This window comes from Nicotiana tabacum, chromosome 6 (genome assembly GCF_000715075.1).
Source record: "Nicotiana tabacum cultivar K326 chromosome 6, ASM71507v2, whole genome shotgun sequence".
NCBI classification, from domain to species: domain Eukaryota; kingdom Viridiplantae; phylum Streptophyta; class Magnoliopsida; order Solanales; family Solanaceae; genus Nicotiana; species Nicotiana tabacum.
Window position 1 is genome coordinate 180,148,170 of NC_134085.1, and position 19,361 is coordinate 180,167,530.

General features: G+C 36.4%; 1 protein-coding gene across 9 annotated transcripts in view; it reads left to right on the forward strand.

Annotated features, from left to right (window-relative positions):
• The window catches only part of LOC107779489 (uncharacterized), a 35,816-nt gene extending 23,135 nt beyond the window's left edge, over positions 1 to 12,681 (forward strand). For 2 of the 9 annotated variants that reach the window (XR_012710998.1, XR_012711005.1), the window contains exons 11-16: positions 845 to 919; positions 6,787 to 6,903; positions 8,525 to 8,641; positions 9,087 to 9,143; positions 11,878 to 12,201; positions 12,350 to 12,681. Coding sequence is in view for 2 of the 9 variants with exons in the window: in XM_075256053.1 (XP_075112154.1) it covers positions 845 to 919; positions 6,787 to 6,903; positions 8,525 to 8,641; positions 9,087 to 9,143; positions 11,878 to 11,934 (423 nt within the window). In the remaining 7 variants the exon portion in view is untranslated. Of the gene's footprint in view, positions 1 to 844; positions 920 to 6,786; positions 6,904 to 8,524; positions 8,642 to 9,086; positions 9,144 to 11,877; positions 12,255 to 12,349 lie in introns of those variants that run through there. The other 7 variants (XR_012711001.1, XR_012711003.1, XR_012711002.1 and 4 more) reach the window with 7 other exon arrangements.
• The last annotated feature ends 6,680 nt before the right edge of the window (positions 12,682 to 19,361 follow it).

Consider the following 19,361-nt stretch of genomic DNA (forward strand, 5'->3'; position numbering starts at 1 on the left):
TTTACCCTTCCTCTGACCTGTCATGATCAACCTCTCGCACCTTCTAATCGGGGCATCAATGTCTCTCCTCTTCATATACCCGAACCATCTCATTCTCGATTCCTGCAACTTGTCTTCCACGGAGCCATGCCCACTTTGTCCCTGATAACTTCATTCCTAATCTTATCCTGCCTGGTAATAGGAAAATAATAGAAAAATTATATTATTGATTGATGTTTTAACTATAATACAACAACAACAACAACAACAACCCAGTATAATCCCACTAGTGGGGTCTGGGGAGGGTAGTGTGTACGCAGACCTTACCCCTACCTTGGGGTAGAGAGGTTGTTTCCAAAATAGACCCTCAGCATCCTTCCCTCCAAGAACTCCCCACCTTGCTCTTGGGGTAACTCGAACTCACAACCTCTTGGTTGGAAGTGGAGGTTGCTTACCATCAGAGCAACCTTCTTGTCGATACATACTGTGCCCTATTTATAACTATACACAATACATATTGTACTCTTATTTCATGTGGACTATACTTATTTACACAACTATTTAACAGTTACTTTAAATAGTTTATCATTGTTTATGGTGTGTACCTCTTTTGAAACCTCATGTTCTTCCTCTTCTTGTAGCTCCCTTTACATGGATGAATGCTAACTTGAAAATACTTTACCTAGGAATCTAAACATCTACCTACCCTGAAAGCTCTGTGATTTATATATATATATATATAAGTTTTGTCATGTTAGTTGACCATATCAGAATCCCACAAACACAAATTTAATTAGACATTATTCAGACCAAGTTTTTTCAGCACTTACACAAGGTTGAATAACCTGCTAGGATGGTCTTACAGGTGTCCGGAACTATTGATTTTGAAGTTCTACGTGGTCTTACAAATGCACTGATAGCTGCAAAGAAGCCAGATGAGGTTGGTTGGTCAATATGCTGTTTCCTCTTTTTCAATTATTTCATTGCCTGCACTACAAGACAGGAAATGATTCTCAGTTTCTTTGTCCCAGTTAACCACATTTTTGACAGCTTGAGAATTTGTCAGATCTGATAAAAATGTGAAGGTGTCTTCTTTGTTGGAACTGAAGAGAAAAGAGTATCCATATTTACCATCATAACTGTGGAAAGAGTAAGAAACTTGAATAATTTCATTCATATTTTTGAATGTCATATACATGGCTTTATATACAAGAAGAGGTTAGAAACAAAATCCCATAAAATCTAACAAAATCCCATAAAATCTGGGATTATACAAAATAAAATAAAACAAAGAATCAAAATTTGATATGGAAAGATCTTAGAGAATCAAAAACTTGATATGGACAAATCTTAGAGGATCAAATCTTGATATGGAGAATATCTTCTTGGAAATCCTCCATCATTCAACACTCCCCCTCAAGCTGGTGAATGGATATCTTCCATTCCTAGCTTGCTTATCAGGTCTTGAAACACATTGTTTGGCAGTCCTTTTGTTAAAACATCGGCCAACTGATCTTTTGTAGATACAAATGGTGTACATTTCTCCTTAATGAAGTGTCTATCTACCTCAATATGCTTAGTGCGATCATGCTGTATAAGATTATGAGCTATACTTATTGCTGATTTGTTGTCACAATATAGTCTCATAGGTCCTTCCCATCTTATCTTCAAATCATCAAGGATTATCTTTAACCATAACAACTCACAAACTCCCATCGCCATAGATCTGAACTCGGATTCTGCACTTGATCTGGCCACCACATTCTGTTTTTTACTTCTCCAAGTCACAATATTTCCTCCTAAAAAGGTACAGTATCCAGAAGTTGACCTTCGATCCACTAATGAACCAGCATAATCCGCATCAGTATAAGCCTCTAAAACCATGTCTCCTCCTCTTCTGAATAGTATTCCTTTTTCGGGGCTTCCTTTAAGATATTGTAGAATTCTGTTCGCCGCTTGGAGATGCATTTCTCTAGGGTCATGCATAAATTGGCTAACGACACTTACAGCAAAAGCAATGTCTGGCCTTGTATGGGACAAGTAGATCAATTTCCCTACAAGCCTTTGATACGAGCCTTTATCTACCACAGAATCTTCTGGAGAATTACACAACCCATGATTATAATTAATTGGTGTGACCACTGGTTTACACCCTAATTTTCCTGTTTCTTTCAACAAATCAAGCACATATTTTTGTTGGGAAATAAAGATTCCTTGTTTAGAATGTGTTACTTAAATTCCCAAAAAATACTTTAATTTTCCAAGATCTTTGATATCAAATTCCTCGAGTAAACAATTCTTCAAATTGTGTATCTCCTCTGAATCATCACCTGTTACTATGATATCATCTACATAGACTAGTAGAGCAGTTACCTTTCCTGTTTTTGAGTGCCTTATGTTCAAAGTGTGGTCTCCTTGACTCTGCCGATAGCCTAGCTTGATCATAACCTTTGTAAATCTTCCAAACCATGCACGGGGTGATTGCTTTAGTCCAAGAGTGCCTTCTTCGGTCTACATACCATTCCCTTCTTGCTTTCAAAACCAGGTGGTACCTCCATATAGATCTCCTCATTTAAATCTCCATGTAGAAAAGCATTTTTAACATCAAATTGTTGTAGGTTCCAATTAAAAATCGCAGCCAATGACAATAAGATCCTCACTATATTCATTTTTGCCACTGGGGCAAAAGTCTCCAAATAATCAATTCCATAGGTCTGTGTGTAACCCTTGCTACCAAACGTGCTTTAAATCTTTCTATAGACCCATCGGACTTGTATTTCACGGTAAACACCCATCTACGCCCTACCGGCTTTTTCCCTTTTGGTAATTCCACAATTTCCCAAGTTTTATTCTTCTGCAATGCTTCCATTTCCATCTTCATAGCTTCTTCCCACTCTTTGTTGCCTAATGCTTCAGACAAATTTTTTGGAACAGGAATTGTGTGGAGGTTACTGAGAAAAGCTTTATGGCTTGGGGATAGATTTTGATATGTCAAGGAAAGGCACAAAGGGTGTTGTGTGCAGGTTCTGATTCCTTTTCCAAGTGCAATGGGAAGGTCAAGATCATTTGTTTGGTTATGATCTTCATGTTCAGTTTGGTTTGGTGTTTCTGATGGTTCAACAGGTTCAGGATAGGTATTAGGAGCAGGAACATGAGGAGATAATTGTGGTTGAGTAGTTTGATCAGTTAGCCTCTTTCTTCTGGAATAAACCTGCAATGGTGGATTACTTTCTTGAATTCCTTTATCTATATCAAGATTAGAAGACTCAATAGGTTCATTAGGATTTAGAGACTCAGATGAGTTAAGAGATGGTGACTCAGGCAAGGACATAGATAAGGATTTGTCATGGCTAGGAATAGACAAATCAAGTAGTGATAAGTCTAGAGATCCTTTTCCATCCAATGACTCCCCTGAATGTAAGAATTTTTAAAAAATGACTCACTTTCATCAAATGTGACATCAGCTGAAACAAAAAACTTCTTGGTTGATGGTTGGTAACACTTATATCCTTTTTGAGTAGGAGAATATCCAATGAAAACACACTTAAAAGCACGTGGATCTAATTTGCCTCTATTCTGAGAATGAATGTGAACATAGGCAATACTCCCAAAGATTCTAGGAATCAATTTACTGGAATTTTCGAAATTCGGGAAGAAACTCCTAAGAGTATCAAGTGGGCTCTTAAAATTCAGAATTCTTGATGGTATTCTGTTACTAAGATATGCAGCAGTTAGGACAGCTTCCCCCCAATACTGTTTTGGAACCCTTTTGTGAAACAATAGTGATCTAGTAATGTCAAGTAACAAACCGTTTCTTCTCTTCGCTATCCCATTTTGTTGAGGAGTATTGACACATGAAGATTCGTGAATAATTTCCTCATTTTTGAAGAAAACAGAGAGGTTTTGATTGAAGTAGTCCTTGGCATTATCAGAACGGAATCTTTTAATTGTCACATCAAATTGGGTTTTAACCAGATTAAAAAAGGTAGGAAGAACGTGACTGACATCTGATTTTTGCTTTAACAAATAGATCCATGTTACTCTTGTACAATCATCAATGAATGACACAAACCATCTAGCACCGGAAATATTAGGAATGGAAGAGGGTCCCCATACATCACAATGAATAAGAGAAAATGGAGTCTGACATCTTTTGTTGCTTATTGGAAAGGAAACACGTTTATGTTTTGCGATTTCACAATCTTTACAATGAAAAGACTCCAACCAAATTTTTGAATAATGATGGAAACATTAGCTTGATTACATAAAAAGAAGGATGACCTAAGCGACGATGATAGAGCCAAACTCTCTCTTTATTGGACATAACAGATTCAGACAAGAATGAACTAGATAAGGAATTCTTAATTGTATCTCCACCATTGTGAAAATCCAGAAAATAAAGACCACCTTTCTCACTAGCACGCCCAATCATCTCCTTCGTGTCCTGTTTCTGAAATGCACAATATGAAGAGAAAAAGGTTACTTTGCATTTGGAATCTTTGGTGACTTTGTGGACAGAAATGAGATTTGCAAATAACTTTGGGACATGAAGAACATTCTTAAGTATCAAAGACTTTCCCAGTTGTATATCTCCTTGGCCAGTTACAGTAATAACTGAACCATCGGCTATAGTTATTTTTTTATAGCTAGGGCAAGGTGAATATGATATAAAGAGATGGGAGGAACAAGTCATATGATCAGTTGCCCCGGAATCAACCACCCACATTGGAGAAAATTTGTCTCTAACATTAGCAACAAAAGTGGAAGAAATACCTGCAAAGGCCATTGAACAACTACCTGCCGAAGATGATATCTCCAGAGATTCCAGCAATGTCTTCAATTTCTCAATATCTTCTTTGTTGAATTCTGGGACTAATGGACTTTTTTTATCAACCTGAGGGCTGCTAGCAATGTGTGTCTGCGTTCCATCAAAAGTATTTTTGGTTGGAGGTTTACCATTGAGTTTCCAACATCTCTCTCGTGTGCCGGTACTTTTTGCAGTAAGTGCAGTAAAGATTGTCTCTGTTGACTATCGGTTTGAATGAACTTGCGGGCTTGATGGTGCTCTCCAATTGTGAAACTCCAGATTCCTTTTTATTTGTCCCTTTTGTCATAAGAGTTGATCCTTCATTTATTTGAGTTTCAAGCAGAACACTCCTCCGTCCTTCCTCTGTTCGTATAATGGCCATTGTCTCATTCAATGATGGCAGATCTTCTTTCTTTAAAATTTGCACTCGTACAGCATCAAACTCTGCATTTAGCCCTGCAAAAAAATCATAAATCCTTTCTTTTTCAATAAATCTTTTCAAAATTACAGCATCGCCTGTGCAACGCATTTGAATGCATTGATAGTGATCCATCTTTTGCCATAACCCCAGTAAAAGGTTAGAATATTCAGTGATAGATCGAGCTCCCTGTTTTGTTGTAGATAATTTTGTTTTTATTTCATAGATCCTGGCAGCATCATGAACTTTAGAGTATGTCTCCTTCACTGCATCCCAAATTTCCTTAGCAGTATTCAGAAACATAACAGTATCACTAATTTCTGGAAGCATGGAGTTCCATAACCATGACATCACCATTGAATCATGTTCATCCCATGCATCAAACTTGGGGTCTTCTTTGGATGGTCCTGTACCGAGGAGATGTCCTAATTTCCCTTTACCTTTTAGAAAGGTACGAACAAGCTGAGACCATTTTAGATAATTTTTTCCATTCAACCGATAAGAGGCTTGAATATTTTGTGAATCTCCAGTTGAAACTATAGAGCTATGCTCTACCGTGGCAGAAACATTTTCAGAGACTGGAGTATTCGCAATAGTACTCTCTTCGGACATGGTTTTCAAATGGTTTCAACCCTTGGGCGGAATAAAGAGGACAAATGTGATGAAAAGATGGATGAATGAAAAAAATCTATCAGTAATAAGCCTAAGGCTATGATACCATGTGGAAAGAGTAAGAAACTTGAATAATTTCATTCATATTTTTGAATGTCATATACATGGCTTTATATACAAGAAGAGGTTAGAAACAAAATCCCATAAAATCTGGGATTATACAAAATAAAATAAAACAAAGAATCAAAATTTGATATGGAAAGATCTTAGAGGATCAAATCTTGATATGGAGAATATCTTCTTGGAAATCCTCCATCATTCAACAATAACCATTGTTCATAAGTAGAAAAGTGAGTCCTAGAAGTATGAACAATTATGGACAAAATGAATATTATGCATTGAGGTTGAGTGAAAACTGTAAAAATGTATTGCGCTCATTGGTGTTCAAGATACTATGTGAAACTGGATATGTAAACTGCCTAAGATTTTAGCCTTTCGCCAAGGGTATGATATTTATGAATGTTTTCTTCTCAAACTCCTGCCATGTTAATGATGCACCTTTGTTAAAATTGGATATGACATATATTCGGTGCTTCACATGGATCCTTCAAAATATACGACAAAATAAAGTATCTGTGCAGGATTCATGTCTATGCATGAGTGCATGTAACATGTGTCGAAATTCATATACGTCTTGATTCATCACTTGATTAATGAAATCTTATAAAGCTTTCTATAATATGCCTTACGATATTCTCTATTTTAATTATAAAATTAGCATAGGGATCAATTACCTACCATATTATACATAGTCTACTTGGACTCGGGTGAGTGTGTCCAATATGGGTGCGGATCTAGAGGTTGAATCCTTCATCAATTATGTTTGTTGCTATAATAACATAATTAAATCTGAATTCCTATCATTTTCATGTCAATATGTGGACTTGATATGACTATGTTACTTTTTTAGGCTGTTCAAATGCTTTTGGCATCTCGCAAACGTCTAAATGAAGAAAAAACTATCGGTAGCAGTGATGGAATCAAGAAGAGTGCAGTGAAATCAAAGTCAGATGTTGACCCAATTCAAGTAAGCTTTGATATCATAGCATGTCAAATCTGCTAGTCCCTTAGTCCTAATTTGTTTGGCAAAAATTATTATTTGGAGAGTAAACAAATTCTCAAACATTTATTAAATATTTCTAACTTTGAATTTCTAAACATGTAAATTTATCTAAAATATAAGTTCTCTTTGAAACTTAGATGAGTTGCCACCTGCACTCTGAACACCGGAGGAAATAGTTGTTAGGTTTTATCATGTTTCCACTAACTCATCTTGTAGCATGTAAAACTTTCTTCATCTATAAAAAGTTTACCACATGAATCCAAATAATACACATTGGCGCACCACTATCACGTCTGTCCGATACATTGGAGCAGATGTCAGAGAATGAAACCAACAGTAGAGATCAATAAAAATAAAAATCTAGTTAATAATTTGAGGAAATGACAATGGAGAAGAAGTTTCTAGCGTTAGATGACTAGCACTACCAGAATATCATGTTCAAAGCTGTTAACAATTTCTACAGTTCTTTCACTTAGTTCAATTGTAAAGCTGTTCAAATGTGTTAGGTACTGTTGGTTAATATGAGCGAATACTGCAGAGTGCACATTTAGAGCCCGTTTGGATTGGCTGTTTTAAGTGCTTTTAAACCATTTTGTAGTGTTTGGATAAAGTAAAAAAGTGCTTTTAAGCACTTGTTTTTAAGCTAAAATGACAAAAACAAGCCAAAAGCCAAAAGTTAGAATTCCTAACTTATGGCTTAAAAGCTATTTTGGCTTAAAAGTCACTTAAAACAAGCTCATCCAAACGGGCTCTTAATGAGTATTAACTTCTTGCCACAAGATATACAAAGTCAGGTGCAGATTTAGGCCCAAATTATGATGCACGTGAACCCATGATCTTTCTGCCAAACTGGTATTTTTGTACATAATTCCTAGAATTGATCAAATATTATTTGCTGGCCCTTATGCTCCAAAATGGTTCAATGGTACACTTGGGTGAATGCTGAGTTATTTATCCAAAAGAAGAGGGATCAATTCCCACTAAATACTTTTTTTGTTCTTCTTTCTATAGTGGTGCACCCATGTTCTATAAATTCTAAATCCGCCTTTGTACAAAGTTGTTTCGTCTTTTCCTCTATGCATAGCATAGGCAAGAGGTTGATAGGATCTTATCTGGAACCCTTACCAATCACGCTCTCTCATGTCATCTATTTTGTAAGTGCCAAATGTAATTTTGAAAATCCTATTCAAGAAAATGAGGCAATTAAGTAGTCAATGACAATTTGGAACTTTTCTCTTGTTGCTAACTTCTGTACAACTCTTTATCCTCCAAAGCATTATGAGCTAGTCTTTTAATGCAAAATTGTGTTTTCTGTTTTCACAAAACTAGTCTTTATATTTAATTTGGCCTACTATGCAAGTGAAATAAACAAGTAAATAACCACTTTCCTTAATGGCGAGCCACTTTTGAGCGAACTGAACTTTTGGATTAGCTGAAAGGGAAGGGGGAAATTGTACAAGGTATCTTTCACTCATATAACTATTTAAGGCACCAGTCTCAAAGGCAAGGAGTGTTGCACTCTTGTGCTTGAACGAATGCACTCATTGCTTGTGGTTATGTTGATTTTTTTTCTTCTCCTTTACAGATTGACCTGCTTCTTGGAAAATCATACTCAGAATGGGGCCGTGTCAGCGATGCGGTGTCTGTATATAATCAACTCATTTCTACCTATCCTGATGACTTTAGGGGTTACTTAGCAAAGGTTTTTTCCATCTGGTCCTTATATATTTTACCGCGATGGTTATTTCCATATTCTTTCACTTAAAGTTTGCGCGATAAGTGGATTACACATTTGGGTGATCCGAAAATTGTGTTTTGTGCAATTTTTAGTATTGACACACTTTAGTAATATTGTGTAATTGACGTTAAGTTTAATTACTAAAGAAATACTAGAGTTCCTAATCTGCAAAGCTTATTTTAATGTGGAGATAGTAGAGATAAGATTCAAAGGATAGTGTGAAATGTAGCATTTAAGGAATAAATTGCTAGTTTTCAGCAAATTGCAAAGTACTGTAAAGGAATAGTAATCAATAAATAGCATAATATCCTATACATTGGAAAATGTTTCATAATGACGTGATAATTATTTTTTAAATTTTAGTGTTTTATTTATAGGTTTAAGATATTGATCATCTCGATTTGTGCAGGGTATTATTTTGAAAGAGAACGGAAATGTTGGTGATGCTGAGAGAATGTTTATACAAGTGAGTATATGAATAGCAATATGAATAGTCTCAGACACCCTTCCCATAAGCTGACACCAAGATAAACGCTTCCTTCCATCTTCGTCTTTTTAAGAGACAATGATCAACGTGCTATGCTTCTCCTTTGGCATGAGGTCCTTGGCTTGAGATTATTAGGTAGTTAAAGCCAACTGGGGCCTTGTGTTAACTCTCCCTTTCCCTTGCAATTATTTTCTATAATTTCTATAAACAAAATACTAAGTTTAATTGGTCATTAGTTATGGTACAATTATTACTGTCCCAGATATGACAAATGGTTTACCTTTCTTATTGGGAAGCATTCTTGTTTTGCCTCCTCATAGGCAACATAAGGATGTGCTCTTTACTCTAAGACTTGACACTGATGAAACTTTCTATTCATATTTAAATACCCCAGATAACTTGAAGGCAAAAAAATGAAGTGTAGGGAGAGGAGTCCTACTTCTCTCTAGAGTCTAAAAATGTGAAAGAGTAGCTGATGGGAAAGAACCCAGATTCAGAGTTCTGGAGAATGGAGATCATATGCTGAAAAGAAAGGAGTTCCTCAAGATTTGTCTGATTTCCAGATTTGAGCATATAGATTCTGCTTGAACTACTTTTTCCTTTATACCTTTGCTTTTAACAAATAACAAGGAGTACATGAAAATAAGTATGCTTCATTTTGCTCATTTTTTAAGCTTGATCAGACAATCCTTAGATTTAGAAAGGGTCAATCTTTAGAGTCACATAAACTGTTACTGGGGTAGTAATATAGGTCATGATAGTTAATAGTCAAAATATTAAAAAATATTGAGAAATGGTGATTTAAAAATTTTCTTTGATTCTCCAAATAGTAATAGTGACACATAAAAATGGAATAGAGGAACTATCTTTTTAAATTGTGCTTGGGCCTGTGGGTCTGCACAGGCTTCCTCTCCACTAGTAGTTTAATATGTTTGAGCACTGCTGCTTTGTTCCACTCCGATAATCCTATCCAACTTTTGCCTCAGCTTTCTCAAGCTTGAGTCCACTTCCCATGAATCTTTTCAACACTTACTCTCCAGGTAGTTTACAGACTGGGAATAGATGCTTGTATGCTAAAAGGAACAGAATAACTATTTTCAGTATTTTGAAGTATACCGGTATAGAATACCTCTCTTGATGTGAAACTACAAATTTTTGGATGGTAGTAGCAGCTCTGTCAAGTTCAAGAATAAAAGGTAACGAATATGGTTACAGAAAAACATGGATATGCTTCTTCCTTTTTTGGTTAGTCCGTTTATATTACTAGGACAAGGAGGGTGTACAGCATACATTGATTGTCAAAACTAGCAAAACTATGAGGAAATGGGATCCGACCCCCAGAAGGGTCGTTACAAAAAGGGGAGTTTAAAAGGATACTACTACTACCTAAGTTGCTAGGACACTGGTGTAGGTGTCCGACATGGGTGCGGATCTAGAGGTCGGATCCTTCGAGATGTAAATTTTAAGATTCGGGGATACGGATACGGGTGCAAGGATCCGGCTAAAAATAATTCAAAAAATAAAAATATAAAAAATATCTCTAAATTATGAGAAATTTTGGGAATACTTATGTATAGCTTGTGTGGCTTTCCTTTTTATTCTCAAGTTGTAGATAAGAAAAGGATAGATTTCCTAGATAAGGTATGCTATTTTCTTCAAATTTATCCTAATTTTGGTTTTGATTTTGGGAATTAAATTTTATATGGTCTCGAATTTTTCCGTCCGTCGTGGTCAAAGTACCCAAAATTGTTTGACCAGATCCGGTACGGATCCCATACCCACACTCATACTAGTGTCGTGTCGACACGGGTGCGGCACCTAAACTGCTATGTCGGAGCAACTTAGACTACTACTAATCTACTAGTACAACTACTAGTAGTTACTATATATCTAAGATAAGTTACTCCTCACTGATCAGCTTGTAGCATATCTGAAACAAAAAGCGATGGAGCATAAATAAAGTTGCTTGTGTCTGAATACTCCATGCTACATCCATGTTTAGCCAGTTGGTCTGCCATCCCATTCTGCTCCCTGTATGTATGAGTGATGGATTATCCAGCTACCTGATCAAGAACCTGCGATCATTGATAAGATTAGCTTTGTGCTAGGCATAGGCCTTGTAGTAAAGCATGCGGCTCAGTTTGGACGCTAAGGTGAATATACAGTCTTATATTTGAGCAGAATGACTGGCTTGTATCTTGGGAGGGTGAATTATGGAATCTGGTAAGGATAAACTTGCATAGTTAATTTGCAAAGGGACTATGTAATCAGGAAAAATACATGTCGTTAGGATCTTGTTGCCATCTCTGAAAACCATATGCTTCGTATTTTGGCTTATCCATGACCGGTCTTTGCTTTGTATTAGTTTAGCTATGCTCTTTTTCCCATATACAATTTAGTCATTGACAAGACATTTCTAGGTTCCTGAACGGCAGTGTCATGATAGGTCCTCTATGTTTCTACCTATGTTGCTCGAATGCTCCAAAAATGTGTCTGCACCTGCGTGGGACCTTCAAAAATGCTGCAAGCTATTTGATCATTCTGTGATATCGGCATGCTTGCCTGATTGGTTTTAATGACAGAATGCAAACTTGTTAAATTTTATCTCTTAATCCAAATTTATGCACCTGCAATTTGTTTTTGAAAAATTTAAGGATTTCCTGTTAACATTTAGATTATCATTTATCTTCTAACATGGGGGATGATGTCACAGGCAAGATTCTTTGCACCAGAGAATGCGAAGGCGCTTGTTGATAAGTATTCAAAGTGATTACCGTTAAAGTGACCTTTGATATCCTGGCTGTTGGACTATTTGAGATAGGTTAGTAGGCCAAGAATTTGTCAATTGTGAGATTCTTCAGCAACTGAGAAGTAGTAACTTGATGGCAGTTTTCGCATCTGCTTCAGTACAAATTGCTAGGTACGCTACTGGAATTGTATATTTAAGATGTACTACTTGTGTACGCATAGGACATTTCTGTTTGAAAAATGTGGACGATGGTCGAAAAGCTCTGTTTGACATTCGGTGTACACTGAGGTTGGGACTACCTCTTTTCCATTTCTTCTTATTTTTACTGTGTTGGTTTTTTTTTAATGAATACGGGAGGTCAGCACTCAGCAGCACCTTAGATGATACGTTCACGATATTGACGCAGTACTAACTGGGCTAATTTGGTGTCCACCAGCCAAAATCCTGCAGGGATCCAATGAAGGAAACAGAGCCATCTACCCAATCAGATTGAATTAAGGGAAAGCAATAATAGAAAGCATTACCTGTTTGGCTCGGCATTCCCTTATCATCGATCAAGAATAAGCTGGTCAATGACTAGTGTGCAGTATGGTTAACCTATAAGCCTCGATGTTATCAGGGCGTGGACAGATAACTATTCAATAATTTCCTTTAACTACTTTATTATAATATATTCTACTATTCTGTTTCAATTGCAGAGCCATTTTGGGAACTGCCATTGGTAGCTTAATACCAAAATAATACAATTAATTCTCTTATTGAGCGCTATCTGATGATTCTGGGAATGGATAGTTGATGTGATCGGATCATATCCATAATTTGACGAATTATATACTCTCTTAGCACGCATTTATGCGGATTGAAGTACGTGATTGCTGTGTGCCTCATTAACAACCAAGGAGTTGGACTTTGTGCTCTTCCTCTCGTCTTGCCCTCCTCCAATGCCTTACCCTTTCCCTATAGCCTAATTGTGGCTCGCTGTACTCTCATCTGCAATCGTAGTTAACTCGTTAGAGATTATTTCTCGTCAGAAATTGCAGTTTTACTGAGTCAAGGAAAGTATTGGGTTCTCAAAATAAGTGCGTTGTTTTATTTCATTTACTAGTTATGTGGGCGACCTGAAGTGTGATGAGGGATTGTTTGTGCAATAATTTATAATGTTGGTAGTTATGCAGTTGAACATCATGTAGAGATTGTTACGTGGTAATAATAATACAGTGAACATTATGTGGGGTACACTTATTTTAAAAGTATGTGATGGTTCGACCCGCTATGTTGTATGGGGCTGAGTGTCGACCAGTCAAGAACTCTCACGTGCAGAAGATGAGAGTAGCAGAGATGAGGATGTTGAGATGGATGTGTGGGTGTACCAGGCGAGATAGAATTAGCAATGAAGCTATCCGGGACAGAGTGGGAGTAGCCTCCGTGGAGGACAAGATGCGGGAATCGCGGTTGAGATGGTTCGGACATGTTAAGAGAAGAAGCATTGATGCCCCTGTCGGGAGGTGTGAGAGGTTGGTCATGGAGAGTTTGAGGAGGGGTCGAGGTAGGCCTAAGAAGTACTGGGGAGAATTGATTCGACAGGACGTGTCGTTGTTTCAGTTCACTGAGGACATGACACTTGATAGGAGGGTGTGGAGTTCGAGGATTAAGGTAAAAGGTTAGTATATGGGTAGTTTATAGTGTTCACCGATAGGCTTAGTAGCATGTATTTCCCTTCATATTCTTTGATTTTTATTATGGTATGTGGTTTTGTTTGCTTCAGGTATTGTATTTCGTGTTGCTATTATTGGATACTGTTTTCCTTCCTTTCTTCCCTCTTCTTCTTGCTCTCTTGAGCCGAGGGTCTATTGGAAACAGTCTCTCTACCTGCATTAGGTAGGGGTAAGGTCTGCGTACAGACTACCCTCCCTAGACCTCACATGTTGGGATCAAAATGGGTTAGTTGTTGTTGTTGTTGTATTTGTCTTTAGATACTTTTATTTATGTATCGTTAATACATGTAATCTTATTTTACATTCTATTGCTTACGGGTTTCTCTTTAGGGAAGAGGATTTGCAAATACCGCGAAACGATGAACTCCCTTTCTAGATATCCTCTTGTGATGCAAGGAAGTACTATCCCTAGTCGTCATTTGTTTCCCAAAAAACGTGAGCAAAATCTCCTTTCTCTACACGTACAATGGTGTATTTATGAGTTATACGTAGTAGGGATGTACATAGGCCGGGTTGGTTCGGATTTTATAATTATCAAACCAAACCAATTGTGTCGAGTTTTTAAATCTAAAGACCAAACCAATAAAACTCGGATTTTTCAATCTCGGTTTTTCTCGGGTTTTTTCGGGGGTTTTCTCCGGTAAAATCTTCGTAGAACAAAACATATAACGTATGCTCAAAATATTTCTTTAATCCTAGTAAGATATAACTATATAAAGTATTTTCCAAGAAAATAATACAAAATATGAGATATGCCATGACATTATCCTAAAATATTCAACAATAAAAACAATAAAATTATGTAATATAAATATTGCTCATTAAAAACCCATAATAAAAATAAACATAATCTAAAAGTACTAAGCCATGCTAAAATAAATAGACTAATAAGGGAGTATTAATTACATGACTAAACGCTAAAGAAAAATAAAGATAGGTTTTACATTTTTATCTAAATTATTGCAAAACAAAAAATAGATATTCGATATGTTCCCGTTCGTAATATTGAATTGATTGTCTTTTGTTAGCATTAGTATTGATTTGATTTTGGTTTGGGCTTTTGTTAGCATTATTTAATTTACTAATATTAATGACTATAAAACTTATTGGAGCATTCAAAAGTTCTAAGTCAAACCTTGAAATAATACCTTAAAAGATAAAATTATGAAAAAATTTAAGAAATATTTATAAATTACATCACAATAAGTATATTTATATATTAAATATATCTAAAATTTCTATATATGTAATGTCTGGTTGGTTTGGTTTCGGTTTGACTTTCTTTAGTTAAAACCAAACCAAACCAATTATGGTCGGATTTTTTTTTCCAACACCAAACCAAACCATAGTCGGGTTTTTTTTCTCGGTTTGACTCGAATTATCGGGTTGGTGCGATTTGTCGGTTTCCTTTGTGCACCACTAATACGTAGTATGTTGGAGGAGGACAAGCTAATAGGCTAATTAGTACCCCTTATGACTAGACCCGACCCAATAGCTTTTTCGATCCAATAATGTAATACATTGATTTTTACATAAATAATGGTGGCATTAAGCTTATTGCGAACCAAATACTGCATGATTGATGGGTGGATTTAATTTTTTCTTATACAGCAAGTGAAAAAATGTATATGTGAAACTTTATGATGGAATTATTTTGCTAATGTGGCCAATATTCAAAGACCCGAAGGGCCTCGTGATGTAATGGTGGCAAAAGTTGAGCCTCGATGCCGGGAAAGTGAAATAAACAAATGAAAGAAGAAAGCTCGCAAAAGAGCGGTTTGTGTATGACGTCAATCTCTCTCCCTCTCAAATTATATTTGGAAGTTTCTATTATGCCCCAAAACTAGAATAGGATGTCAATCTCTCTCCCTCTTAGTAAGATGAATAATCCTGGTGCTAATTTCCTGCTTCTAATAAGTAATATGAATGGGTCGGGCCTTTTAATTGATGAAATTAGTATGAATAACTTGAGAGAACAGACAAAGAAGAAAAGAAATGCTCCAAGCTTGCACGATGTAGTGATGCTTTATTAAACAAAAGAAAACATGTCTGATTGGCAAGAATCTACAACATGCATGAGACGGTAACTTGAGATGAATTAAGATGGTGGAGGAATAACACTTATTGGACTAAACACTCTTTCGCTTTCTCTTCTTCTGTAGCAAAATAGATGAATTACCATGCATGGGCCGGCAAAGGAAAAAATGAATAAGAAAAAGCAGTACAATGATGATCATTAACTATTAGATCGATCGTTAATTGCATGCGCAATATTGCATGGAATTACGTACGCTAGGCGGTCAACTGCACAATTGAGGAGGCATGATTCCCTGGTGGTGTTGGTGATTGTCTGGAGAGCAGCAGCCAACGTTGTGAATGATATTATTATCATCGACGACGACGCTATTAATGGTGGATAAATCAGAAGAATGATGAGGCTGCTGCAGTTGGAAAAAGGCATCATGATCATGAGCTGGTGCTGGTGGTTGTCTGATCTTGTTGTTAGAGTTAATGTTTTTCAAAATCTTCTCGAAGACGGAGACTTCACAAGGAATCTTGAGGAGTCCCTGTTGTTGAAAACCAAACTCTTCTTCGGCTTCTCTCAAGAGGACTTGAAATGATGGGTGGCCCAAGTAATCCATTGGGATGACGAATCTCTTGACTTCTTCTTTGTCCTCCTTGCCAACGGATACTGCAAGGCACCCTTTGGGGACTGCTACATCGGAGCTATTAATGCTGCATACCTCTGCAGGTGATGATCTGTCCTTTTCCGAGAATGAAAGGGTTTTCTTGAGGAACTTATTGATGCTTTTGGTGCTGCTGCTTGTGCTGTTGTTTATACTGAGGAGGTTGTTATGGAGGTGGGTGGAGGAGGGGGAGGCAGCTGCTATCTTCTTCCATTTCTTGAGGAGCTGTTGAAGCCTAACTATTTGTCTGATCTTATTAGAAGAGCTGCCTGCAGACACAGATTTGTTTGATGGATCCATAGCTTAATTAATTTGCTAGCTGGATGATCAGGTAAAACACATTACTATATATATAGGAGGGGGAGAAGCAAGCCTAGTGTGTTAATCAATTGCAATTTACAATTAATTATTGGATGAATTATTCTACTAGCTAGCCCCCTATAATGCGGATGACCTGTTGCCTATAGGTACGGTACCTTCATCATTATTTGCAACCAATCCCCCATTAATTAATTAACGTACAAATAAATAAATTAAAAGAGTCTCTCCATCGGTTTTTGGTGCCTAACCACCTTGTTTTTAGTTATTTTCAAATATAGGGTTGGATACTATTTAGAGAACCCAGGATACTCTCTTCCGTACAAGTTACATTACACCTCTTCTCCTTTTCACTTTTGTCCTATCCCCATTAATCAAGTGATCAGGAGAGAGTTATTATTTGTTATTATTATACAGAGAATGAAGGATATTTATTATTTAATAGCGTAAATTCTAGGGTTGCATCTTAACTGTCACATCCTTCAATTCATCACAGCTACAATGCTTTTGTTACGCTGGCTTTCCACATTCTAATTGTTTCAGCTATACGAAAGCAATGCTGCTGTGCTGTATTCTTATTAATATTACAAGTCCACTTGTTAATTAAGTAACTGGACACTCTTAAGCCTTGGTGAAAATTAAAATAAACAAAACACAATTTGCTACTGGAGTGGTCACTCTTAATGAAAAATTAAAAGGCTTATGACCTATGTGGCATCATAATTTCGTTTGGCATGTGATTAGTCCCTATTCTTCGCTTGAACTATTTCCTGCTTCATTTCTTATTGAATTACCTGACGCTTTTTTTTTTCTAATTCAATATAATATATATGTGCACCCTTTTACTTGATTCTCCATATTCTTCTAAACTTCCTGAGAAGTCTACCAACGTAGTATGAAGTCGGAGTCATCGAGATTAGTATTCCATAGGTCAAGAATATTTTGAAATATGGATTTTAAGGAACCGACTTTTTCCCAACTACCAAAGTTAGTATTTTGAACTGAAATAATCGTTTATTTGTTAAGAAAATCATTCGAAGCAATCATTATTAGGCATGATTCGACAAATGATTAATGTGCAACGTATTTGTAATTGTAATATACTCAAATATTTTAAGCCATCTAGACATATTTTGACAATGTATGGTACTAATTAAAATCATTCAAAAAGATTTATTTTTTCTTTGAGACCAGATTTTTATTTGCAAATGTGAAAATACGTTTAGTAAACTTTATAATTACGTAGACTGATACTATTCAGGTCTAACTGAAATATTTGTTAAAGAGGCGAATTTATTTATTAGCAGTAATAAATAGTGGTCAAAGAATCCATTGCAGAGGCTGGATTTGTGTAGTCTCATCATAGATATTGATGTACACATACATCATAAAAAGTAAGGTAAATCCAGGAAGGAAGGCGGTATTAATGCAGGAGTTGTGTGCATGCCGTTGGAGCAAATGCAATGAATTGTGACCCTTAGAGAAAATAAATCAAGAATTGGAAGAAAGCAGGGGCTCATTAATAAATGATTGGTTTGGGTTAGGCACATGATCAAAGTCAAAGCTGCAATAATGATGTAGCTAATGGAGATGAACGTGCAGCAGATTAATACGCGTAATAACTGCATACTGGGATTCCAAGTTGACGTAAATCCGGAAATAACGTGATTCATTCTTGGGGAACGTAACTTAACTACACATTATTGTTACTTCTTCTCATGACTCCACCCTGCCATGTGCCCAGCTTCATTGCTGCTCTCATTGGCTACTTAATTCCCCTTCTATTTTAATCAGTAAAGGCAATGGCGGGTACATTTTTGTACTGCCATGTTACGCAACTGTCCCTCCACTTTGCCTGAACTCAACATTTTTTATTCCAACGCCATATTTACTACTTAGGTGAAGAAACAGGAAGAGAAGTAACTAGGGATGCAACAAGAGAATGAATGAGATTTCACAGAAACTCTTAACATATATCCCCCTTCAGTTATACAGGAACTTCCTATACCATACTCAGAATTAGATTCACAAGCATCTTAACCAACAAGAGTCACATTTTTAAACTTTCATTAGCACACCCTCAATACTTATTCTGGCACGTCAGTCGGGGTGAATTTAGAATCAAAGTAAGATATTGCGACTCAACTTGAAGGCACCATTTTGTTCCTCGAACGCTTTGCTGCTGCACCACTCTCTTTGTTCCCAACAGATTACCCATTGTGCTTTTTCCCTTAATAAGCAACTTTACCTTTCATTCGTGTTAATGTTTTGGTACAAACGAATAACTTGATTAAATAAGATAGACTGAGGGTCAACAAAAGGTAAGACAAGATTACCCAAATGAGAATCTTAAGAGCCAACATACATGTTTTGCTGGAAAGATAAATTTTTGCATATTACTGAATATGTTTTTGTGACAGATATTTCAAAAATATATATTCCATAAAGAAGTCTTTGTAGATGTTTGATTATCAGAAAGTGACTTCTCTCACTATAGCGGTAGTCACTGATTCACTTAACTTGCTTCAACACACTTAGACATTATTATCAATCTTTAATACTAAAAAAAATCCAAAACACTATTCAATTTGCTATTATTATTTAATTATATATTATTCCCCACAAATATTTTTCACTCTCCAACCAAATACCAGAAAACCTTTTCTACGAAAATGACTTGGCATACCAACAACGAGTTTATTTCCATTCACCGAAATGATTGGTGTCA